The sequence below is a fragment of the Salvia hispanica genome, chromosome 3 (genome assembly GCF_029641045.1).
Source record: "Salvia hispanica isolate PSC_SH4W2 chromosome 3, Shi_PSC_v1, whole genome shotgun sequence".
Lineage (NCBI taxonomy): Eukaryota > Viridiplantae > Streptophyta > Magnoliopsida > Lamiales > Lamiaceae > Salvia > Salvia hispanica.
Window position 1 is genome coordinate 57,920,961 of NC_142694.1, and position 25,124 is coordinate 57,946,084.

Consider the following 25,124-nt stretch of genomic DNA (forward strand, 5'->3'; position numbering starts at 1 on the left):
GAGAATGATTTGGTAATGTAAGAGAGAGAAGGAGAATGGTAGTTAAAGTGACTTTAGTGGATAGTGAGATTTACATTATTAAATTGATAAAACCTTTCAAAAGTAGAATGCACATATTTTTGTAGGACAGACGAAAAATGAAAAGTACATATATTTTTATGGAACGAATGGAGTATTTAATAATGAGATCTACTAAAAAAAAATATGGATACTACAAATTATTCTCTCATTAAGTAGTTGCTCGTGTTTTTTCACCAAACATTTTAGGCACACAGCTACAAAATCCCAAAACTTATAAAAGCATTAGTACTTTTTTATTTTTCTCAGATGTGAATGAATGAAGGAAAATGTGAATAATAAACAAAAAAGGTACTAATATTTCTTCTTAATGGCATCGCATAGACGAATGGAAAGCGTCTAGTAGTGTGCTAGTGTGCATATAGCATGTGTCATCACGTAAATTAAAATTACTAGTAATTTATTTATCACTTCTTAGGCTCCCCAAATTAAATCTATAAGTATATGAGAAAAAAAGAAGAATTTATAAGTTTCATCGGCACAAAGTGAAATAAGCACAATCTCACAAAATTATGAGATACGTTAAACGTAAATCTCAGTATAAAGTACTCCATGATTCTGCATATATATAAGACCATAACAAATAAAAATACGAACCCCTATTTAAAAAATAGACATCCGAAAAATATACAAATTCTCAGCCCAATATGATGAAAAGCAAAAGGTCCAGAAATTTCAACAAGTCCAAAATAGATTAAATCTCAGCCCAAGTTTTACGCATTTTTTAAATAGAAAATATAGATTTTTTTTTTTATCAAATTAAAAAAATCAATCACTCAAGACCTAGTGAAATTGAATTTCGCTATAAATTTTGTTGTAGATTGTCGAGTTAATCTTTGTCTTTGAGCTTGTAGATTTGTGAATCCAGATCTTATTGGTAAGTTAATTCTCTTCCCTAGTTGACAAATTCGTTAGTTTTTTTTTGGTTGATTATGGTGTAACAGTGGTAATATATTTCGATTTCAGCCCTGCAATCAGAGAGAGATAGAAATGGATCCGGATTCAGTGAAATCGACTCTTTCTAATTTGGCTTTCGGCAATGTCATGGCTGCTGCAGCTCGCGATTACCAAAAGGTTCCAAATCTTTTTTAGTTTTTTTTTTTAAGGTTAATTTACTTTGATGAATTTCATGCTCTGTATTTCTGCTTCGTTAATTCTGTGTGCAGCAGATCTAGTAGAATTGATGAATTGCAGGAATAGCTTATGCGAACTGATTTAATTGGGTATATTTACATAATTCTACCTTTTTTTCTGGTAATGTTTAGCTTTAGTTTCTGATGAGGTATGAAGAATGAATGAAGAAGATTTTTGGACATTATTCTACTAGATTAATATCTCTCTGCTTGAGCATACGGAGTTTATATTAACAAGAGTAAATATTGATGATTTGATTGATGTAGTAAAGGGGAAGTTTTATTTGTTTTATGGAAAAGAGGCAGAATTGAAATAAAGTTCGAATGCTGAATTTCAAATTAGATGCTGCAGTTTGGTAGATAGTACAGTTGAATGTTCATTTGTGTGGTTTTGATTAAGCAAAAGCATGGATTTTGCTAAATGAGGGTTCGGTTCATTTCAAGGTTTCTGAAATATAAAATTTAACTGTGAGCTGGAAGGAGATTGGTTTAAGTAATGTATGCGAATAACATTTCTTAAAGGAAGGAAAGATTGTGGATCTCAATTGCTGTAACTTCTTCCACAGGATTTGCTGGCTCAAGGGAAAGCTAATGCATCAAGCTCTGTTCATGACGAAGTGGATTTGGATGAGCTTATGGATGTAAGTAAGTTTTGCATTTACATTATGTTGCTTTGTTTTTCTCTGTATATCTCATCTTTTTGCTATGTTTATGCTACTCATAGGACCCTGAGCTGGAGAAATTGCACGCTGACAGGATAGCGGCTCTTAAGGTATCTATCTAGCTGGTTTATTTTTCTTCTTGCCTTTGAGATCATCTGTCTAGGTTTTCACATGAGGCAGAGCTTGCCTCTTTTGTTCTATATTTACTAACTTTCCTTACAGAAAGAAGCAGAGAAGCGGCAAAAATTGACAATGCAAGGTCATGGGGAGTACAGGGAGATAACAGAAGGAGATTTTTTGGGTGAAGTTACTGGCACCGAAAAAGTGATTTGTCATTTCTACCACAGAGAGTTCTATCGATGCAAGTAATGATGCATAATGTCTCCTATTTGCAGCATCTGTAAAAAGTCGGATATATTGAGTTGATATTTTCAATTAGGCATGTGATGTTATCATATTAATTTGTTAAGTAGTTAAGTATTGAACAGCTAAAAGAAGGATTTATGGTGACTCTGTCACCCTAGTTTATATTGCAATTATTTGAAATTTTATTCTGAGGATCCTTTAAAAACATGCATTTGTTATAATATCTTTTGTTGTTGCATTCTCTAGGATTATGGATAAGCACTTGAAGTCCCTTGCTCCTAGACATTTTACTACTAAATTCCTCAAATTGGATGCTGAGGTTAGTATAGAAGGTCGTGCTGCATGTATGTATTGTACACCAAAGAAGCTGAAATTCATATGTGCTATTTTCTTTTTGGTAGAATGCTCCTTTCTTTGTTACCAAGCTTGGAATCAAGACATTGCCATGTGTCATACTATTCAGGTAATCCTTGTTTCCATACTCTTCCTAAACTTCCAAATTATTAATTTTTCCATTAGCAAGTGGGAAAGTTGGATTATTCCATTCATTTATAATTGACATGAATGGCTATGAATTACATTTTAATGAAGTTGGAAAGAACTACTCAGATATATGTTTGAATCTTATAATATTTATCACCAAATTACTTCTGTGGCATCCTAGTTTTCATTGTCGAGTAAGATTTCATGCTTCCTATATCCTTGCTATGACTTGCTGTGCAAAATAGCATTGCTTAGCATCATATCTGATCATACAAACATGCACACAGACAAGGAGTAGCATCCGATAGGCTGGTGGGGTTTCAAGACTTAGGGGGCAAAGATGATTTCCCTACAAGGAAGCTTGAACTTTTCTTCTTGAAGAAAGGTAACATTGTTCTCCAGAATCCTGCGTTATAGCTGCATTTATTTACTTTGTTGCAGATTCTAAACCTATATTTTCAGGAATTATCGAGGAGAAGAAACGAGATGAAGAGGATGATGATTATCTTGAAGGAAAACGTACGTCAGTTAGAACATCAGTACATACAGATTCGGACTCTGACTAAGAACTCACAGAGCAGCTTGCCCCAAGAACTTGAACTGCAGTTATTTTCTGCTTTTTTTTTGTAGTTACTGTAAAATTTTACTGGACTCGTCGATGGCTGTAACTCTTGCTGTATGTGTTATTTTGTTTTGCTGCTACCGCGTTTCGTTTGTGAGCTGGGATACTATTATATGCAATACTCGAGTAATGATAGATATAGACTCGTAAATTTGCAATGGAACAGAGTCTTAATAAACTACTATGATAACATACAACACCAACAGGCAAAAACAATGCATAATGATAGTAACTGTGTGCTTTTGTGATTATTATTACTATTATTGGTGCAGAAAATAACTAGAGAGAAAGTTCTCCTTTGGAAATGAGGATTCCATCAGAATCTGCATAGAGCCACTCCCCATCGTGAATGAGCGTCCCTGCAATATTAATCGGTACATGCTTCTCGCCGATGCCCCTTTTGTATGACTTCTGGGGATGTGATGCCAATGCCCTGACCCCGACATCACACCCATTGATCTCATCCACATCTCGTATGCACCCATTTACAACAATCCCTTTCCAACCCATATTCTGAGCCAACTGCCCCAGATTTCCTCCTACCAACGCACACCTCATGCTCCCTCCCCCGTCTATCACCAGAATTCTGCCTTCCCCCTTTGTCTCAAGAAGCTCCCTCACCAATACATTGTCTTCAAACACTTTGAGAGTCACAATCGGTCCAGAGAATGCACGCGACTGTCCATACGTCTTGAAAATAGGTGGAAGCACTCGGATGTCACCAACTGCCACCAGTGATGCATTCGTGTCACAAACCTCCGCAGTTGCTAAAGAACCCATATGTCCTTCCTCTCCTCAAACTAGTCAAAACCATTGCAACCATATAATCAAGTTTTAAACAAGATGTCAAAAGTGACAAGAATGTTAACACCTCTTACTCAATAGTTTCAGTTCTAGGGCTTCGACGTCCGATGCAACTCTAACAATGCCTAATTTTCGATGTAAATTCCATATTCACTACCAAATTAACCAACAAAAATCCATATATATAAGATCCTATAAGGTCAGAATTTCGTTCATAAAGGTAACTCTCAATTCATTTCGATCTCGATTCAATTTAGCGTTCGAAAACACGTCGAATAATGTAAATTAACAACCAATTTAAGCTAAAACAACTATTTCACCTCAAAATTCACCAATTCAGCCACCCCACGTTTAATATTCATCCATATCAATAAACATGTGACCCAACTTCTAATTCAAACATCAAACCATAAACGAAGCCTACAATCGCCTAAATGCTAATGTATCCAAATTTAAAAAATTCTATCATTCCAACCCAAAGAGGACCAAGTTATCAGATATTATTACAATTTACACAATATATATATATCAATTATTCAAGCTATAAATATAGTGTGGATAAGTAGAGCTTACTTAATCTATAAGAATTCACGCGATTAGAACGACGATACGATGTCAAATCGAGAGGGAGGAAGAGCTTAAGAACACATCGGTTGTCTTCAACTATGGAGGTCACGAATTTAGTTAAAAAAAAAAATTGAGGAAGAAATCTTGGACAAGTTTTATAGTGCGGTGGAGAGATTCTAGAAGTTGTCATATTTATGATTTATCAACTAAGTTATTTTATATTTTTTCTAAATTAAATTAAATTTTTTTTACTAATTTATTTTCATATCATATTATGATTTATATTAATAACAAATAAATTAGAATCAAAACGTAATATAATCGACGATTTTTCCTAAACACGTAATAATTCTTTCTAAAACTCATATCTTAGCTTTTAATATTTCTAAAATTTATTTATGAATAATTTAATAATATAATAATAATTTTATGCACTTATTTTAATTTATTTCATTAATGTTTCCAAAAAATAACCGTCGAATATTTTGGTTTCGACAATTTTTATGCCGTAAAATTATTTTTTGGTGTATGACCATAGCTAGAGTGTTCTAATTCTTAACTAGGAAACATTTATCATTTAAATCGTAATTTTTGATTAGCTTCTGATTAGGGGTGGAACCTGTACATAGTCAGATGAGACATTTGCCTCTCCTCATCCTTCTTTCATCATTATATATCTATAAATATATTTTCAACTACATATAATATTAACTACACTAAATACCTCTCCTAAATACATAAAATCTTCCTATATACTATTGCTCCTTGTTAAGCAAAATTCTGGCTACGCCCTTGCTTTTAGATCAAACTCTTCACTTATAAAAATAGCTAATTAAATCATAATTTTTGTATATTTCTTAATTATCACATACAATTGAAATTTTGATGAAATTTGTTGTGATTTTTGTGTTATCCGCCATTATATTTTCACTAATCACGTAATAATCATCTAAAATCAAATATCATAATATAAAACAACGCTAAATTTATCAAGAAGTTAAGGAAAACTTATTATTTAAATGACATTTCAACAAAATTTCAATCATATTGGACAATTGAGAAATGTGCAAAAATATTATGATTAATTACCAGAATTCAACCAAAAATTATGATTAAATGACAATCAATCTTAATTAGAAACCGAGCAATCAACTAGTCCTATGGTAGTTTAGTAAGAGCAAATTCCCTCCAATTACAAGAATGGTTAATTTCTGGCTCAATTCTTCGCACACCTCTTACCTTTAAACCAATATAAATTACTACTACATGAATCGCAAAATATGCTTTAAAACACAAGATTAAAAGCCACAGCACTGCCAAATTAACACTAGAATATGTAAAATCCTGACGTCAAATTCGAGCTCAATTACGACAAAACCTGTTGTAACTAAGCCGACAAAACTAAAGTTGAATAAAAGAAGTTTTACCTGTGAAGAAGAAATGAGATGAACAGCATCCACCGATGAAGCCTTCCCAATTAAACTCTGAAACCACAAGTTAAATGATACTGAAAATGGTTTCATCTTTTCGTTGGATGTGCCATGGCGTATGATCCGACAAATCTTATCCTCCCTTTCATGTCAACAAGTTGGTTATGGATTGGGCCCCAATTTACAAGGCTTTAATATTTTAGCCATTTAAAGGATAATACAAAAATATTACTCCTTCCGTCCTTGATTAATTGGCATGATTCGAAATAATACGAGTTTTAAAAAATGTAGTAAAACATAGATGGAAAAAGTGAGTGAAATGCCGATATTAATTTTACAATAAAATGTTAATAAAAATAAATTATGGAACGTGGGATCCATTACTAAAAAAAATAAGGATGTCAGTTAATTAGAAACTGACAACAAACGAAATTGGTGGCAATTAATATGGGAGATAGGGGATGTAGGGAGTACCTAACAAATCATGTCTTTCTAATTTTTTCAATAGCTTAACATTTTAGAGGAATAAACCTCCACCAACCTCTCGACAATCGGCGAACATACTGAGTGATTTGATGAGTTTCTCCGCCTGCGTAGTCGAGAACTAGAAATGGAAAGAGAAAGCAGACACCCCAACGCCGTCGTCGGCAGTTTCTGCAAATGAAGCCGAAGAAACGAGAAAAATAAATTACTATAAATTTGGAATGCAACGATAGAGAGATGGTGTTACAGACTCAAATCCTACATCAGTTGTGAGAACAACTGGTGTGAGGTATATAGACTAAATAAACTCTCTCTCTTAATAGACTAGTTTTTTAGACTAAGTTCTCATGTTTAGTCTGCTCCGATGATTGACGGCTTGATGCCAATTTTGTGGAATGCAGAAAATACAATTTTTCTTTAAGTTGTATATATAGTGAGGTTGAGTGAGAAATAAAAAATGTGCATTGCATTTGCATCTATTTACCCATTTCCTTTGCTATTTCTTTTTCATATTATAACAATCTATCCATTTTTTTTCATTTGCATCACTATATTACTAGATACTACTCCCTCCGTCCCGTGAAATATGCAACATATGAGAATCTGTACGGATTTTTATGTAGTGTTATTTTGTGAGTGAATGAAGAGAGAGTAAAGTAAGAGAGATGAAAAAATAGAGATAGAGATGTTTCTATTTTAAGAAACATTTCATTTTTAATGAGATAAACTAAAAAGGAAAATATTTCATTTCTAATGGGACAGAGAGAGTGTTAAATTGGATTACAATATTAACATTATTAGATACTAAATTGGATTATAATATTAATAGTACTCCCTCGCCCCACTCAGCATGATCATATTCTTGAGTGACATGTGATTTATATAAAGTTATTGAGTGTAGTAAAGTAGAGTGCAATAAGGTACCCCACCCGTTCCGTTCAAGCGTTTTTTTTTCGGCATGGAGATTAATAAAAAAATGTTTACTGTGCTAAATGAATAGAGAATAAGTAAGAAATAGAAAAAAAAATAGAGAGAATAAAGTAAGAGAGATATTAAAGTAGGAAATAGAAAGTGAGTTAATTATTACTCCATTGTATATAGAAATGAGTCGATCATGATGAAACTTTCCAAAAATAGAAAAGTTACTCAACTATGATGAAATGAAAGAATTAATCTAATATTTTAAAGAGATTAGATGAAGTTTATTCCATCTTGATTTGGACAAGTCCTTTGGAGGATTGCAAGGTAACAATCACGAAACACATAATTTACGTAATTTTATGTGTATTTGATGTGTTTATCGTAGATTTATATAGCATGAAAATGGAATTTGTTGCGTAATCACCTAAGTAAATTAGCTTAGGGATCTGTTTGACAATTGTGTATTTCCGCTGCGCAACCCCAACACAACATAAACTCTAACATCTATAGATTCTATCTAATTTTATTAACTTACACATGAGTCAAATTAACAAACAAACCTCAGTAAACTCATATATCAACATATAAACATTCAACACATTGAAGGGACTGGCAACAAAAGCGTACGGAGATTAATGTACAACAAATAAATCAGATAATCAAGATCTATTTAGACGATTATTTAGACAAATTCTATTCGCACAATTATCACATGTATCATGCTCATAACTCAAATAAATCATACTTTAAATTAATCAAAACCTAAAACATGCTTTTCTACGGTTTAGCTATTATACCTTGATGATTCTCCAAAGAACCGAAGATAGCTAGCGCTTTCTCCACGTGAAGATCTTCAGTACTAAACCACAGATCTTCTGTCTGGTTCCCGGACTGTAAACTGATATCAGGGTGGGCTGATCTCACCAGTATACTAGGACTTAAATAAAGAAGACGGAAAACCTATCTCACGGAGGAGAGGAAGAGGAAAAATCATCCCATACAAAGTAGAGGGAGGGGACGAAAATTTTGGTGTATAAAAACTGATTTTTCTTTCTCCTTTATTCTCATATTTATATTAAATCACATATTGGGCCCAGACAGGGATCTATGTAGACCTGCCCAAGGTTTACCGAACCGACGGTTAAAACCAAAACCGTAACCGTCGGTTACGGTTCCGAACCGAAACCGTGAGAATTTATACGAACTGAAACCGTCGATTTTTTAACTGTGGTTCGGTTCAGGTTCAAAAAATTTCGAACCGAAACCGTGCCGAAACCGTTGGTTCCGAGCAGTTCCCAACCGAAACAGCGAAAACCACCGAAAAACCGTGAAATCAAGCCAGAACCGCAAAAAACCGACGGTTCAAAACCGTAAAAGAACCACCGGAAAAGCACCGGTTCGGAATTGAAACCGAAACCAACGGTTTTTGAACCGGAACCGGAACCGTGAAACACCCTCGCGGTTCGGTTCTGGTTCAACAATTTCCAAAACCGGAACCGACGGTTCTGAACCGTAATCGGCGGTTTCTGAACCGTAGACACCTCTAGATCTATGGAAGGTTTTGGATATGGGCTCCTCCAATTAGCTTTTTACTATTAAAGTGAACTCCAATTTAATATAAGCTTTTAATTGGAATATTACGAGCAGCCACTACAGAAGTAATATTGCACTCCTCATCCAAATCCGAAATTATAAGTAATCCGGGTTTCCATTGCTTGTCATTTATTTTCCGCGCTTAAGATAGAAACATCCATTAATTAAGTAGTGTCTACTATAGACTTACTTAATTAATCTCTTATTAATTCAAGAGTGGACTCAACAAGAAATTCTTATTTATTATTCATAGAGTAATCAAACTCCAAGTAGTTAGGTTCCGAATAATAAAACCTTATTTCGAGCTTCTCTTGAGGATGTTATCAAACGAGACTCGCCTCGCGCACGATTCAATATAATAGCAATCTTAGCACAACTAGATATAAATCACCACTACCCAATGTACCAGGTTTATTGGGTTGCGAAAAACCCGCACCATTTGGTAAGTCAAAATAGTGCATAATCAATATCGTATGCTCAATGCTAACGTACATTGATTAAGAAACAATAATTATCAAGACCTCGTCTTTCAGTAGATAGCATAAAGATATGTCTCCCTGTTAGATCCAATTCAGTGCTATACCACACCAATGTCATCTTATTTCAGTAAGGCTTACAAATATGCGGACTGACATTGCAACCATTCATGATAGGTAGTCTAAGTCTATCTAGGTTGTGAAATTCTTCTTTTTCTTTGTTCAGAATTGACCGTGTTACCTTTAAGTGGACGACGCCCACAACCGTTCTACTAAAACAAAGACTTAGACCGTGTTAAGTTACTTATATATTTAAATATGTAATAAATATTCATTAAATGTAAAACATAACAACATTACGACAAAAATAATCTGTTTTATTGTTATTAAGAAAGAATTATATAAAATATAGTATCTTTTATCATTTTTTACTGTTTCTATCTTTTGGAGAAAACCGATTTCTCCATCTTCAAAAGATACGCTGCTTTTCTCGATTCAATCTACCCTCTTTTCTCCAATAGATAATTCATAATTAATGGCGTATTATTTGATACTTTCATTGATTTACTCTTCTCCTATCATATCCGCCATATTGTGAAAGTTTTTATGAATATTTTAAAAAGGTTATTTTTTTTGTTATTGTGATAATTGAGAGGAGTGGAAGTGGAAAAGTTTAAAAAATAAACATAATACACATTTCCATATATTTGAGATTAAGGTATATAATAAAGTTGGGAAAATGAAAAAGTTAATTTTGTTTCTGTGATTAATGGGAGAAGTGAAAAGATTTCGAAAGAGGAGGAAGTGAAAGCGTTTCGAAGCCACTTTTATTGATCTAAAATCTAGAAACGGCATAGTGTTGTGGTAGATATATATATTAGTATGATTGATGTGTCATTTGTGTTGCAATACACGTTTAGTATTGGATTTTTATTTGTTGATCACCTTATTTGTATTGAGAAGTAAGTGGGTTGTCTCGAACACTTTTGTTTATTCAGTTTCTCCTTTCCTCGTTTCACATTCATTTCTATTTCTTTTACATATCCCGTCATAGGAAGTGATCAATTGTTAACTCATCATTTAATTGCTAACTACAACTAAGATCATATGATTTTAGAAAAATATATGGTTTACAATTTGCCACGTGTAATTTTCGTTTCTATTAATTAAATCAAAAAAGATAAAAAAAACTACCAAATTAGAGTTTTAGATGAAAATGTCAATATAGCGTTAATTAACTCATCATTTAATTGTTAACTACAACTAATTTAAGATCATAGGATTTTAAAAAACTTGTGGTCTACAATTTGCCACGTGTAATTTTCGTTTCTATTAATTAAATCGAAAAAGATAAAAAAAAAAAAAAACTATCAAATTAGGATTTTTGATGAAAATATCAACACAATGTTTTGAGAATGTCAACGCAATGCTTTGAGAATGTTAACACATTGCTTATATTGACATATTTTATATACTATGTTGACATTTGTGCTGTACGAAAAAATTAAAAAATTTTGATTTTTTTTTCAAATTTTTACGTCGGAACATATGCAAGCGGGATCTCGTTAGAATCCTTATGAAATTATCTTTAATTTGATATATGTTGTGCGAAAAAATAATTTAAATCAAGAAAGCTATATACGTTTTAAAGTTATGGGATATTTTTCAAAAGTTAGTTACAACTAATTTGTTGTAAATTGACCTTAATACCCTTATTGACATTTTTTGTTGATCGTATTGATATTCCGGAGCTAATGATTTGGGCCATTAATTTGAATATCTAATGGCTATTATTTAGTTGTAATTAGCAATTAAGTATTGAGATAACAATATAACACCTCCCTCCGGTCCTATTATTTTTATACCTATATATCTACTTTAATCATTGTCAAAATCTAATACTCCCTCTGTTCCATAGTAACAGAGGCATTTTTCCATTTCCGTCCATTCCATAGTAATAGAGTCATTTCCCATTTTAGTAAAAGTCAACACATTTTTTCACACCTACTTTACTCTCTCTTACTTTTTTCTCTCTACATCTCTCTACCTTTTTTCATTTTCCACTTTATTCTCTCTTTACTTAACTCACCTAACACAACTTTTCTTAATCTCCGTGACGAAAAGTTTTGCCTCTATTACTATGGAACGAAGGGAGTATATTGTTGGATATTTTAGTGTAATTGGATTAACTTAATTGATCAGTATTATTATAATGATACATCATTTAAGTTTGGAAGTGCGGAGTGCACACTTATTTGAATTCATTATGATGTTAGGGGCGAAGCCCCTTAACAGATGAACGGGGGTCCAGGGGCAGCGCCCCCGGGTAGCGGGGTCCAAGGGGCGGCAACCCCTGGCGGGGTCCAAGGGGCAGAGCCCCTGGCTGGGGTCGAGCTGCTTTCCAACGAAATTACTTTATAAGAAATTTATCCGAAAATGTAATTTCTTAAAATCAAAGGATTAATTTGCAATTTCGAAAACTTTGAAAATCAGTTAAATTCGGTTAAGAATTTAACAGATGCAACTTTTCGAAATTAACAGTTGCAACTCTTCATCTTTATTAAGAACTGATCAGTTCTTTGGTTCGATTTACTCTCTCAAATATACATATGATATTTATGTATTATCTGAATTTTATCCGATCAAATAGTTTGGTTGAACCACCGAAATTGATTTGATCTGAAAGTGATTTATCACGACTTTTAGATAAATTATCGGTTTTTTTATTCTGTATATTGAATCTCCCTAACATATATCATATACTCCCTCGTCCCACTCAATTATGTCCATCTTTCCTTCTCAGTTTGTATCACTCAAAATATTCATTTTTTAGAGATCTCGCGTCTCATTAAAATATTCAATCTAACTTATTTTCTCTACCTATCCCAACTAACGAAGCTGGTAAATATGGGTTACTATAAGTTTTAACCTCATGTGGTTGAAAATTGAAACGTTGCATGTTACATTTACCTTATCAAACATTACGTGACAGCCATTTCAAGAATATAAGATGCCTTGCCCACGCTACTTTATTCTTTCAATCTTCTTTTAAAATACAATCAATGAACCGACATTCAAATAATTTAATCATAATGATTGCCACCATAAATCATTTCTTTAATATCTTCACTCACTCTTCTCTTTGTATAAATCTCCCCCTTCACCACCACCATAAGCCTCTCTCCCTCTCCTCTAATTAAAACCCAAATTCTCCTCCTTTCCCTCTCTCTCTCTCTCTCTCACCCTGAAACTGAATTAAATCCAAAGTTAATCGAGAATAATATTTTCATGTGGAAGCGTTGGATGATAGAATTGGAATCATCATGTCACCTTTAGTGAGTGAGATCCTCCTTTCCGGATTCACCATCAACTCCTTTCTACGACGTCGTTCTCACCTCGTCCAATCCTTCTCCGTCGTCTTCCTCTACTGGTTCTACGTTTTTTCATGAACACAAACCCTAAATCCCCAATTCTCACATACAAACCCTAATTTCACTCAAAACAAAATTCAATCCAACCATGGCTTCCCCAATCAGCGGAACCTCCTCAGGCTCAAACTCCGATCATCAAAACAACAACAATCTGCAGTCGGAGATGAGGAAACGGAAGAGAATGCTGTCGAATCGAGAATCCGCGAGGCGATCGCGGATGAGGAAGCAGAAGCTTCTAGATGATCTGACGGCTCAGGCGAACCATCTAAGGGCTGAGAACAATCACATGCTATCAAACATCAATGTGGTGACGCATCTCTACTTGAATATGGAGTCCGAGAATTCGATTCTTCGGGCTCAGATGTCGGAGCTGAATCACAGGCTCCATGCCTTGAATGAGATCACCGGCTGCTTGAGCTCAAGCCAGGGATTGTTGCCGGCTGGTGCTGGATTTGTTGAAGAAGATGGAGGAGATTTTGATGATTTGTTGAATCCATGGAGTTTGATCCATGTTAATCACCCAATCATGGCTTCTGCTGATGCTTTTTTGTACTAAGATGATGATGATTGAGCCATGGGATTTCATTTAATTTGTCATGTTTTGATTAATAATGTATGGTTAATAGTTGGATGGATTAATGAGTGATGTAATCGAGTTAGAACTTCATTAATCATTTCAAGCATTATTAATTGTAAAATCATGTATATTATGTTCATTTTCATCACAAGTTTGTTGTTCCAGTTATGTCGGTATAGTGATATAACCAAATGCAAACATACAAACTTTAAACTATGATCTGAATCGATAAAAAATATCAACAGATAACAAAAAATGTCAACGGTTGACGCTATGTTGTCACTGTGTTACATTAAAATCTTGAAATTTTTATTGTGTTGAGGAGTTTGTACAATATATAAAGTTCTGCATTTTATCACTATCCTATGTGTTATATTTGATGTATTACATAAAACCTCTCATAAATGTTTTTATTACTGAAATCAATGATATTGTTCCGATTTACGCAATCACAAGCAAAATTGAAAACAATCTAGAAGGTTTGAATTTTTTAAAAGATAATTATACAAAAGTTTGAACAATTTGGGAAGTTTGAGCTTTTAAAATAAAGTAATTAAACTGAGTACATTTTAACACTAGCTATAACTTTGAAATATAACCAATCCGAACAAGACAGGGCTAGGCTCTTTGTCCACTCCAATAGTTCTCTAGTAATATCGTATTCCTATTGAGAAATCACAATGTGTTCTTTCTGTTATCCATACATATGCAATCTCAACCAATAGTAATTGCACATTTGTTTAAGAAAGTGACCTAACATTTGTTGGACTAATCTCTTAAAACACCATATTTTTAATAGTACTCATCTAGGGGCAGCATGGCTTTTGAACCTTCTAAAATTGAGCGTGACATCATCTTTTTCAATTATTGGCTTGCATGAATTGACAATTTTATTTATAAAACTAACAAAACCCAAAAATTCAATCATGCAATAATGCAATATATATACTCGTTGATTATGGCTCTTGGCCGAATCTTTTCGTCTTTTTCAATAAATAATAAGTGCATTATATATCAAGGAATTTGTCTAAATATAGACATGATAATTTTGTGTTGTACAAGATAAGACTTTAACTTAATGTTGCATTGCTAAACTATACTACTATACATCAATATTATTTGGACAAACCTAACTAAATACACTACTTTTTAACAAGAAATGTTTGCATTATGATTCATTTAAAATTATGGAAAATGGATTGTCATTCTTAAACAAATGCCCAGTCCTAAAGGAAATGAATCTGTGGCAGGTTAATGTCGTGTACAATATATTTTAATACCATTCTCAAGAAAACTATGTGCATGACACCCATAGGAATCATGGGAACATATAACATTAGTTTATTTGATTAATTTCCTATTTTTTTCTATATATTTTGAAGATAATGAAATTGATCTTTAAAAATCACCCTTTTGAATTTTAGCAATTTAAATAACGGAACTTCCCATTTATTTTAATTTTATCCTCGACCCATTTTTTTTGCAAAAGTTTAATTAATTGTAAAATGAAACCCTTCTTTGGCGTTTGATCACATATTTAAAAAAAATATATATTAAACGTAGTTGAACACATGAACTGCATATTCTGGTTATATTCTTGCACTAAATTAACAGCTAATAAATAATTAGTTTTAGTTTTAAGTGTGTTAATTGCAAGCAATGTGTTTGGACGGTAGATCCATAACCATATTCTTTATAATGCATTTCATACTAGCTTGTGCACCCAAAATCAATAAATAAATCAGAAAAAGTGGGCATACCACATGCCACCCCCAATCAATATATAACTACAAATTAAATTAGCAGAAAATAATTCTTTATTTAGTTTATGTACCTCATCGACGCAGTGGGTGATTCATGCACTTGCAAGTTGCGAGACAAAAATATTAATTATTAATATCTATTATATGAAACCCATTTTGTCTCTTTACGTCAATAATACTTTATAATATTTTTTCACCTTCCCAGGAAATACAGGGTGTCCAATTTAAGTCGCACTTATGCTTTGTTTGCTAAGAATTAGGTCTGGAATTGTGGAATTTTCTTTTCATTGCTAACCTCATCATGATTAATATACACCGCGACGTGAGAGTGATCAATTGCTAACTCATCTCTTAATTGCTATCTACAACTAATTTAAGATTATAAGATTTTAAAAATTTTATGATCTACAATTTATCATGTGTAATTTCATTTTTTATTATTTAATATTATAAAGATAATAACAACTATCAAATTTAGGGTTTAGAAATACAATGTCAATACAGTGTATGAAATACATCAACACGAAGACATAATAATGTCAAAACAATTTCATATTTACATTTTACAAGCATAATATTGACATATTATGTAAGGTGTATTGACATAAATCTGTTCGTCAATAATACGAAAATTCAAAAAAAAAATTCAAACTTTTTTCAAATTTTGACGTCGGAACATATGCATGTAGTATATCGTTGGAATCCTTATAAAATTATCTTTAATTTGAATATGTTATATGAATATAAAGTTTTGGGGTTTCTTTTAAAAGTTAGTTATAACTAACTTGACATTAATACCCCTATTGATTTTTATTGGAATTATCTAGGCCTTTAATTTGAATATCTAATGGCTATTATTGAGTTGTAGTTAGCAATTAAGCATTGAGTTAGCAATATAACACTCCCTCACTACAACAAACTTAATTTTAAAGAATGCAAAAATTAAATACTTGTGCTGAATTTTTTTAAAAAATAATAAAAATTTAGAATATAAAATAAAGCGTTCCTAAATTAAGGATCATTAACTTAATTTTTTATTTTTTAGAACGCTTTCATTTGCGTCCTCTAATTTTAGTTGGAACATCAACAATAATGACATTTGTTTTGAAGCGTTGATGATATATTTTAGAAAAACAAATTAGCATCCTTGATTGCTTCGAAGGACTACGCCCTTATCAATATTTTTTAGTGGCAACATGTGATTCTTGATATGGATTTTATTAATCTGATTTTTTTTTAGTGGCAGGACGTGATTCTTGATATAGATTTTATTAAACTGATATTTTTAGCGACAGGACGTGATTCTTGATATGGATTTTATTAAACTCGAATTATACAACTGTGCTATATAGACCATCGTCTCTTATTTAATCTGCTTTGAGAATATTTATTAGATGTACTTGAAATATTGAATTAGAAAGTTGCTAATACTAACATAATTATAATTAAAATGATTAAAATTGAATGAGTTTTCTTTTTTCACCCAGAAAATTCGGAGTCTTTATTCAATAGATTCCAAAACGTGGTAAATAAGTTTTATAAAGTCTAGTAAAAATCTTATATGCTAGTACTCTCTCCGATTGCGAATAGCACAGGTTTTACGAAGTATTAAGAAAAGCGTGTGGAATAAAGTTATTGGAATATGAGTTCCACTTATATATACTTCCTCCGTCCACAAAAAATAGACAAAGTTGTAAATGACACGGGTTTTATTGCATAATTGGTAAAGTAAGAGTGAGGGAAGAAAAATGTGGTGGAGGTAGTGTTACTGGATTGTGCGGTTCATATTTAGAATGGTGTGTATGGTTCGTATTAGTTTAAAACTTTCCATTTTTAGACTTAGTCTAATTTTGGTGGTGCCCAAAAATGGTAAAACATGTCTATTTTTTGTGGAGATAAGGAATATTAGTTTTAAATAATATGTGAGTGGAACGAGAGTTAGTGGAATGTGAGGTTTTTTTATTATTTATGGTAATTATGAATCCGGACAATGGAAAAAAAGACTTCTATTCGCGGACGAAGAGAGTAGTATTTCAGATTTGAAAAAATAAGCTCTACGTTTAGAATATACATAAAAAATATTTACTTTGATTAGTGATAAGAAATTAAGAAGTAACGTCTCACTCTTAAAATATCTCACTCTTAAAATTGTTAACTCATTAATTTTCAGTTAGTATTTCCATTGTTGTTGCAAATCCGACAATTAATGAACTTTGACATTCAAGTGATTGTTGGCCCAAACAAGAATATTTGGGTCATTTGAATTAAGCAAGAATGGCCCAAATTTCATATGGGCCGTATCAGCCAATATACTTGAAAACATATGTCATAAAATTGTATTACCCGCCAATTTCCCAAACCAGCCCTATCTGAAAATGTCGCCACCGTCTTTCGCCGCTAAACCGCCTGTTTCTGTTGAAATTAAAAATAAAAATGTAATTAGTTGATATTGTTTTCCTTTATTAGCTAGAGATCTCCAATGGTCGGCTAGCGACCGGCTAGCCGAACCATTGGAGGCGGCCAGCGGGAAATCGGTGAGCAGGTGGCGATCAATGGCTCGGCGCTGGCCGCCATTGTGGCGGCCCGATCGGCCAGCGCCGAATTTTGTTTTTTTTAAAAAAAAAAATCTATATAAACACGATTTTAGTTTCATTTTCATTTGCACCACTTATTTTAACGAGTTTTCTCTCTCTCTAACTTTCTGTACAAGAGTATCATCGAGCGATGGATCACAACAACGAGTCCAGTCCAGCGACGAGTGGATCTCAGACTCTCACGGTACCTGTGGGATCTGGATGGGGCCAGATGGGCGGGCAGATGGGCCCAGGGTTTAACGTCCCTTGGGGGCAGTTGATGGGGATGATGGCCGGTGCGCCGGGGGATGCAGGGGGGAACCAGGGGGTATGCGGGGGGGATGCAGCACGGTATGCATCCCGGGATAAAGGGGAGGATGCAGGGGTCACCGGGGGGGTGGGGGTGGGGGTACACAGTCTATCGTCTCTCTCTGGATTTTTTGACGGCTTCGTCTCACACGTCGACCCCAGTGGAGACGCAGTTCACTGGCGATGACCTTTTGTCATTGCATGACATGGGGATCGATCTCGGCGATCCGGACACTCCCGTTCCAGCGGGGCGGGCCGCGGCGAAGAAGAAGAAGACGAGGGGGAAGGCCAAGGCGGTCGGCGAGTCGTCGCAGCCCGTTGTTGACGAAACCCCCGGCCGGAGGAAGTGGACGGAGGATGAGTACGCTGGGGTGGCTAGGGGGTGGTTGGAGGTGTGCGACGATCCGCTGGTTCCGGGAGAGTTCTTCAGGCCGGATATGTTGTTGTTTCTTGTCGTAGTACTTCCGCCTGTCAGGTTTTTTTTCTCTCTTCGGTGGTTCTCTTTTCCGTCGATCTACATCTTCTTGGAATGAGATCCCCTGCTGTGCAAAATGCCACAACAGGGGGTGCTGTGGTGAATCAATCCCTTCATTTGTAAAATGAAAAAAAAAATATTATAAGTATATAAAATTAATTAATGGTGAAGATCACCACAACACCCCCTGCTGTGGCATTTTGCATCTTTTTGTTGATTCCCACAACACCCCCTGAGGGGATCCCATCCCATCTTTTTGTTCTTCTCACTGAAATTGTTATGTTTTCACCAATCGATGGTGATTTCTCTATCTTCTGATCTCAATTGATTTTTTTAATTTTCTCAATTCCGATTGTAATCGGTTCTCTCTGCTTCAGAGTTCATGTTTGGTCTAGTATGTTGAAGTATGGAGTTGTATGCTCCGCTTTTTTTAATCCTTTGTTCATTGAATTTGTATGATCCAAGTTTGTATCTCTCCGATTAAAATCGATTGAGTGTTTCGGTTTGACAATATGTTTTCTCAAATTTGTTGTTGATAGAATCTCTGAATATATTTTCAGATCTATCTTTGTTTTCTGATTGTATGGGAATGTTTCAGGCGTTTGAGTCTCTTTGAGATCCATGTGGACTGGATTTGGTGGATGGATAGTAATGCTCTGTTTTTTTCATTGATGAGTAATGGATCAGAGGGGAGGAAATTGTTGTTTAAAATGATGTTATGCTTGGTTTGAGGCTGAGAGTTATAGGGACTGTCGGTTGGAGTCAATTGTACGTGGACTTGTGAATTGGGGGATTAGAAGTTGTTGTATGGTTTGTGTGGTGATTTTGGATGTAGTCGATGCTAGTGAATGTTTTGAGGCATCAAGGTTTTACCATAATTCCAACTACAATTGAAAATTACTGGAGGAGCTGATGTTCAATCTGGTGAAGAAGAATCTGTGAAGCTTACTCATACTCGCTGTGTCGGGTGCTAAGGGGAGTGAGATCTTTTTTAGTTTTTCTGCATTTGGTGGAGTGGAGATTTTTATGTTGCATCTGCAGTTGTTGTAGGAACTCCAATTCCAGCAAAGTAACGGTTTGCAATTGATCAAGTTGGATCTTCCCTTGACATGGAATTATAATAAATCTTCCTTGCTTGTAGTTCTCTTCTTAGTTTGTTGCTTCCTTTCCAAGATGGAAGCATATTTTGCTTCCATCTTGAGGGGAAATATTGAAATTAAAAATAAAAATGTAATTAGTTGATATTATTTTCCTTTATTAATTAGTGTTTAGCATTTTAATTGTTTGTATTTGTGCCTATATATAAGGACTTGTATTTTGCAATTAACACATAGCAAATGAAAAGGTAAATACTTATTTTGTTTTAGGAAATAAAAGAAAATGAAAAGGTAAAATAGTAGAGAAATTGAGAGGAGTGTGGATTATTCTAGAATTACCTATGATAAATCCTTTTTATAGTCTTTTTTAAAGGAGAAAGGGGGAGGAAAAAGAATCACTCTCTCTTCACTTCTCTCTCGGATGAAAAGTACTCCCTCTGTCCCACTAGAAATGCAACGTTTTCCTTTTTGGATTGTCTCACTAAAAATGAAATATTTCCTAAAATGGAAACATCACTCTCTCTGTGCTTTTCCCTCTCTTTTACCTTACTCTCTCTTCATTAACTCACAAAACAACATTTGCATAAAATTCTGTGCCGGAAATCAAATGTTTCATATTTATTGGGACGGAGGGAGTAGAAACAAGTAGAACACCACACTCCACCAAGCCCCCCACTCACCGTCCGCAGTTTTGATCGGTTCAAGCTTGGAGATATAAGTTTTTGTTTTTGCTTCTTGCGAAATTGCAGTAAGAACTTGAGCTCTTGTCTTTAGTACTTCCCTACTTGAAATGATGAATTATATTCTCACCTATTGAATAATTGACAAAAGACCAAAGCTTTCCCCATGAACATTGTTGAAATTGTTCTATTTTGTTTAGATTTGTATTGAATACATGATATAGGAGTGAGATTATGTTGCTATGTGAATAAACAAATTAATTAATTGAGGACTAAATAATTAGGAAAGGCAAGTGCACTAATTGGTCGAATAATAATCTCACTACTAGTTGTATAGAATTGATTGTAGGAGATAATAAGCTTATTTTTATCTTCCAAATCATGCTGCTACAGTAGATTGAAATTGTTGGTGGAAGAATAAGTTTGGGGTTAGTTGCAGAAAATGAAATTGTTTGTGCATAGGGAGTATATGATTAGCAGCTAAAGGGAGACATTATTAGTAAAATTAATATGTGGGAAAAGTTCCATTTTTGTGTGATTATTAGTATATTCTTTACGTATAATGTGATGGTTGCAAATTATGAGAACATAAATTAGTCAATAGATGTTAGTACTATTTTCATTATTAGATAATACGATCAATATTTAGATTTGTTCTTCGACAAAGAAAGAATTGAGAAAATAGTGTACTTCTACTGGAAAGCTTTGTCATTTTTCTGTTTTAGCATAATCTCGTTGGCTGAATAGTAATGGTTGGATTTCATGTTCTGATGCACATACATATTTCCTCTATCCCTGGATTTAGTTCGTACATATTCATTGTTGGCTTTTGTATTGCCCTTTTGCGGGCCTCTGTATTGTCCTTTGGACCTCCGGATTGTCCTTCAGGACCTCTGTTTACCCTCTGCGGGGCCTCTGTATTGTCCTTTGGGGATCTCTGTTTGCCCTCTGCGGGCCTCTGTTTTGTCCATCGGGACCTCTGTTATGCCTTAACCGGGCCTTTGTCTTGCTCTTCGGAGCCTCTGATATGTTTTGCTCTGCGGAGCCTCTGTTTTGCCTATGTTAGGCCTCTGATCAGTAGTAAATGTAAGATGTATTAAGACCAGGCACATTACTGAGCTATTGAGGTTATTTTGTTGATATTATAGCTATTGATATTTTGCTGGAAATGTTTATGATTATATATGCTGCTTGATTTATTGGGGTATTACAAGTAACAAGAAATAATGATGTTTCAACATGGATTGAATACATACTACTAATCTTGCTTGCATACTTTGATTTGTGAATTGGTAATAATATTGAAATTTGTACAGGTTGTCATTTTGGAGTTTGGCCTTAGTCCTTGTCTCTACGTCAGCACTACGCCTTACTACTCAGTGATCAAGTCTTGTTTTGGGTACATATCTCGTTTTGATGGGCTATGGCACGACTAAGATAAATTCTATATTTTGGATTCGCTACGTTGTAAATATGCTACAGAACATGTTTCTATTGCTGACATTGGAATACACGTCTACATCTATAAATAACAAATTATTTAATGTAATTAGTTATTAGTTGGTTTGCGAAAATGAAAATTTTTATTCAGCATATTTTGATACCGGGATTAGTGACACCTTCGATTCGGTCGGTCAACTACTGGGTTAGGGGTGTTACACTTAATTACGTTATACTCTCTTCGTCCGCTGTTAGAAGTCTCATTCCTTGGCGGCACGAGTTTTAAGAAATGTTAAGAAAAGTGGGTGGAAAAGAGTTAGTGGAATATGAGTCTCACTTGTATATATTAGTCTAAAATGAAATGTGAGTGGGTGAGTTAGTGGAATGTGGGATCTCATTACCATTTATGGTAAAAGTGAACCAGTACTCCTATTCGTGGACAGACTAAAATGAAAAAATGGGACTCCTATTCCCAGACGGAGGGAATAATAAATATGGTAGTGGTAAAATGCAAACTCATATATTGTACAAACTCCAAAACTTTTCAATAGAACGTCAACATAATTTCAACACATCAATCGCTGACATTGTGTTGACATTTTTTGTTGCTATTATTTTATCATCTGTTGATATTATTTAACGGTTCATACCATAGTTTGGAGTTTGTACAATATTTAAAGTTTGCATTTGATCACATTCCATCATAAATAACTATAATTAAAATTATCATTAATATAACTATATTATTATACTCCTTCCTTCTCCAAAGAGCATGAATTTTGGGTTGAACACGGATTTTAATATATAAGGGAAAAAGTAAGAAAAAGAGAGAGAAAGGGTAGTGGAAATATTGTTAGTAGAGAGTGAGGTCCACATTATTATAATGGTATAAGTGTTAATAGTAATGGTATAAATTGTAAATAAAATGATGTGTAGGGTTGTTTGAAATTTTCAAAATTAGAAAGTTCGGCCCTGTCGCTTATCGTCTGCAGCTTCCGCCCGGAGCACGCATCCATGATGTGTTCCATGTAAGTATGCTTCGACCCTTTGTGGGTGGGGGGAGGGGGGGGGGGGGGGGGGGGGCGCCAAGGGAGTTCGTGGGCGATCGCTCAGTAATCAAGCCAGCTAGAATTCTTGACCGCTATGTCGCACTGCGAGACGGGCATACTGTGGAGCAGGCTCTGATCCAGTGGTCTGGGAAGGAGGACAACCTTGCTTCGTGGGAGCCACTGGATGTTAAAGCCGAGCGTTTTCCGTCGCTCCTTGAGGACGAGGAGCCTCTTAATGGGGAGGGGGTTGATACGGGTACAACTACTCAATCAACGGAGGCAGCACCAGTCGTGCAGGACTCGCCGGAGAGTAGCCCGAATGATATACCGGATCCGCCAGAGGCAGAGGAGAGCAGCGAGGACGAGACGGAAGAGCCGAGACGGCCGTTGAGACTAAGAAGGAAGCCGATATGGTTCAGAGATTATGTTTCGCGTTAGATTTATTATTATTAGACTTTTGCTTAATTTATTGTTTCACATTATTTTGGAACTATTTAATTTGGAACTTTTGAGTCGAGCAAATTATAAGCTCCGTTTCGGATTTTCTTTTTGGTTCTTTCCCAAAATGATCGAGTCGAACCAAACCTAGGGTCCTTAGTATAAATAGGAATTATGTACATTGAAACCCTCAAGAATCAATACAACAGAATTTTCCTAATTTTATTCCTTCTTTTTAAGCACGGTTTTTGCCTTTCTCTCAACCATAGAGAGAAAAGGCGTCGCCGCAATCCGGTGCTCCACCCTGTTCCGGCCAGATACGAAGCCCTTCGTATCAATTGGTGCTTGCACTGGTTCTCTTCCTTCCGTTCGACATGACAGCCAATACTTCGAGCATGGTACGCATCGAACCTGTGGGCGTGACAACACCGCCACCGCCACCGCCACCGCCGAGTGGGACATCGGATCCGACGGTGTATGCTTTGTCGTCTGAGGTAGCGGAACTCACGACCATGATGAGTGAGATGAGATCGCGACAGGAGACCCCAGGCGATGCGCTGATTTTTGGTAGTCCGCCTCCAGCGCCGCCCTTTGTCATGCAGTCTTCACCGCTCACGACGAGCACCTTTCCGATATTCACATGGACGCCCACGACGACGTGAGCATCCCAACGCAGGGCCAATCTGCCCTCGTTCCCATCTGAATTCCCTTCCCATCAGAGTTCCCTCATACTCTGATCCTTGCGCAACCAATTTCGATGCCGCAATTTGGATTTCAGGATGCACGGGTTTCGATACCCGCAACGACCACAATTTCACAGCCAATACCACAACAATAGCTGTTCGGCCAGCCGGAGCAGCGATTAGCGGCTCGTCTGCCTATCTCTCACCCTCTGTTGCGGAGAGCCTCGTCCTGTTGGGGCCCACCGAGACCGACTACTACGTTCGGTAGTTTTCAGGCGGAGCAGAGACAACCCGCAGTTAAGATTGAACCACCAAAGTTTGACGGTACGAAGGTTAACAACTGGATTCGTGGCATTCAATTTTATTTTGACCACGTCGGTACACCAGACGCAGAACGTCTGCATTACGTGATCATGCTTTTTGAACCTGGGTCGCTGATGGGATATGGAATTACTGTTCTAGCCATGAATTTGTGACGTGGCTGAAATTTTTGGATGACGTCCGACGACGTTTCGACCCTCATTGTTGCATCACATGGGTCTTCTTAAGAAACTGTAGCAAACAGGTACGGTTTTGGAATATCAATTAGCTTTCGAAAAATTACAAACTAAAATTGTGGGTGTTCCTGACCACGTGTTACTTGATTTGTATGTTGCCGGACTAAAACAACCGATTCAGGACGAGGTCCTGCTTCATCGCCCGGCGTCATTGGCGACTACCTTCGCTATCGCCTTATAGTTGGCGTCATGCAGAGCAGAAAACAGAGGACGGAGTCAGGCTATGCCGCCGGTTGCCACCAGCCAGGCATCGCCGGCTCCGGCTAACCGCGCGACGTTCTCGATACCGCTGATACGCTCGGATTTTGCATGGTTTTAAGGCCCTTATTTTATCTGTTTTCAGTGTCTAAAATGGCAATTCATGTCCATATTTTACATGTTTTTATCTATTTTGGTATTTTGACATGTTTTGTGAGAATTGTTCATATTTGAGC

The 25,124-nt window shown here is 35.4% G+C and overlaps 3 protein-coding genes and 1 pseudogene across 5 annotated transcripts; 3 read left to right on the plus strand and 1 right to left on the minus strand.

Moving 5' to 3' along the window:
• The first annotated feature begins 817 nt into the window (after window positions 1–817).
• LOC125213845 (thioredoxin domain-containing protein PLP3A) lies at window positions 818–3,502 on the plus strand. Its single transcript, XM_048114597.2, has 9 exons — window positions 818–955; window positions 1,045–1,152; window positions 1,778–1,852; window positions 1,936–1,983; window positions 2,096–2,238; window positions 2,486–2,558; window positions 2,641–2,702; window positions 3,010–3,107; window positions 3,185–3,502. Exons 2-9 carry the CDS (start codon window positions 1,069–1,071, stop codon window positions 3,286–3,288), a joined length of 687 nt encoding a protein of 228 aa, XP_047970554.1. The 5' UTR covers window positions 818–955; window positions 1,045–1,068; the 3' UTR covers window positions 3,289–3,502.
• LOC125213847 (putative 4-hydroxy-4-methyl-2-oxoglutarate aldolase 3) lies at window positions 3,475–6,302 on the minus strand. 3 transcript variants are annotated; one of them, XM_048114601.2, is made up of 3 exons: window positions 6,143–6,299; window positions 4,223–4,301; window positions 3,475–4,144 (listed from the first exon to the last, which is right to left on the minus strand). In XM_048114601.2, exon 3 carries the CDS (start codon window positions 4,122–4,124, stop codon window positions 3,624–3,626), a length of 501 nt encoding a protein of 166 aa, XP_047970558.1. In that variant the 5' UTR covers window positions 4,125–4,144; window positions 4,223–4,301; window positions 6,143–6,299; the 3' UTR covers window positions 3,475–3,623. The 3 variants fall into 3 exon arrangements, with proteins under 3 accessions (XP_047970558.1, XP_047970557.1, XP_047970556.1); XM_048114600.2 differs by lacking the exon at window positions 4,223–4,301 and having other exon boundaries at window positions 6,143–6,302; XM_048114599.2 differs by lacking the exons at window positions 4,223–4,301; window positions 6,143–6,299 and adding an exon at window positions 4,722–4,919.
• Window positions 6,303–12,787: 6,485 nt separating this feature from the next.
• LOC125212941 (bZIP transcription factor 44 pseudogene) lies at window positions 12,788–13,794 on the plus strand (annotated as a pseudogene).
• A 4,596-nt stretch (window positions 13,795–18,390) lies between these two features.
• LOC148931137 (uncharacterized) lies at window positions 18,391–19,988 on the plus strand. The gene is made up of 2 exons (XM_089067314.1): window positions 18,391–18,746; window positions 19,345–19,988. Exons 1-2 carry the CDS (start codon window positions 18,478–18,480, stop codon window positions 19,475–19,477), a joined length of 402 nt encoding a protein of 133 aa, XP_088923440.1. The 5' UTR covers window positions 18,391–18,477; the 3' UTR covers window positions 19,478–19,988.
• The last annotated feature ends 5,136 nt before the right edge of the window (window positions 19,989–25,124 follow it).

Bases quoted from the DNA above. Each gene is read 5' to 3' on its own strand.
- LOC125213845 (XM_048114597.2), top strand. From the start codon at position 1,069: ATGGATCCGGATTCAGTGAAATCGACTCTTTCTAATTTGGCTTTCGGC. The intron at 1,153-1,777 runs GTTCCAAATCTT...CTTCTTCCACAG, and splicing joins CAGCTCGCGATTACCAAAAG to GATTTGCTGGCTCAAGGGAA. The intron at 2,703-3,009 runs GTAATCCTTGTT...ACATGCACACAG, and splicing joins CCATGTGTCATACTATTCAG to ACAAGGAGTAGCATCCGATA.
- LOC125213847 (XM_048114600.2), bottom strand. From the start codon at position 4,124: ATGGGTTCTTTAGCAACTGCGGAGGTTTGTGACACGAATGCATCACTG.
- LOC148931137 (XM_089067314.1), top strand. From the start codon at position 18,478: ATGGGGATCGATCTCGGCGATCCGGACACTCCCGTTCCAGCGGGGCGG. The intron at 18,747-19,344 runs GTTTTTTTTCTC...GGAATGTTTCAG, and splicing joins GTAGTACTTCCGCCTGTCAG to GCGTTTGAGTCTCTTTGAGA.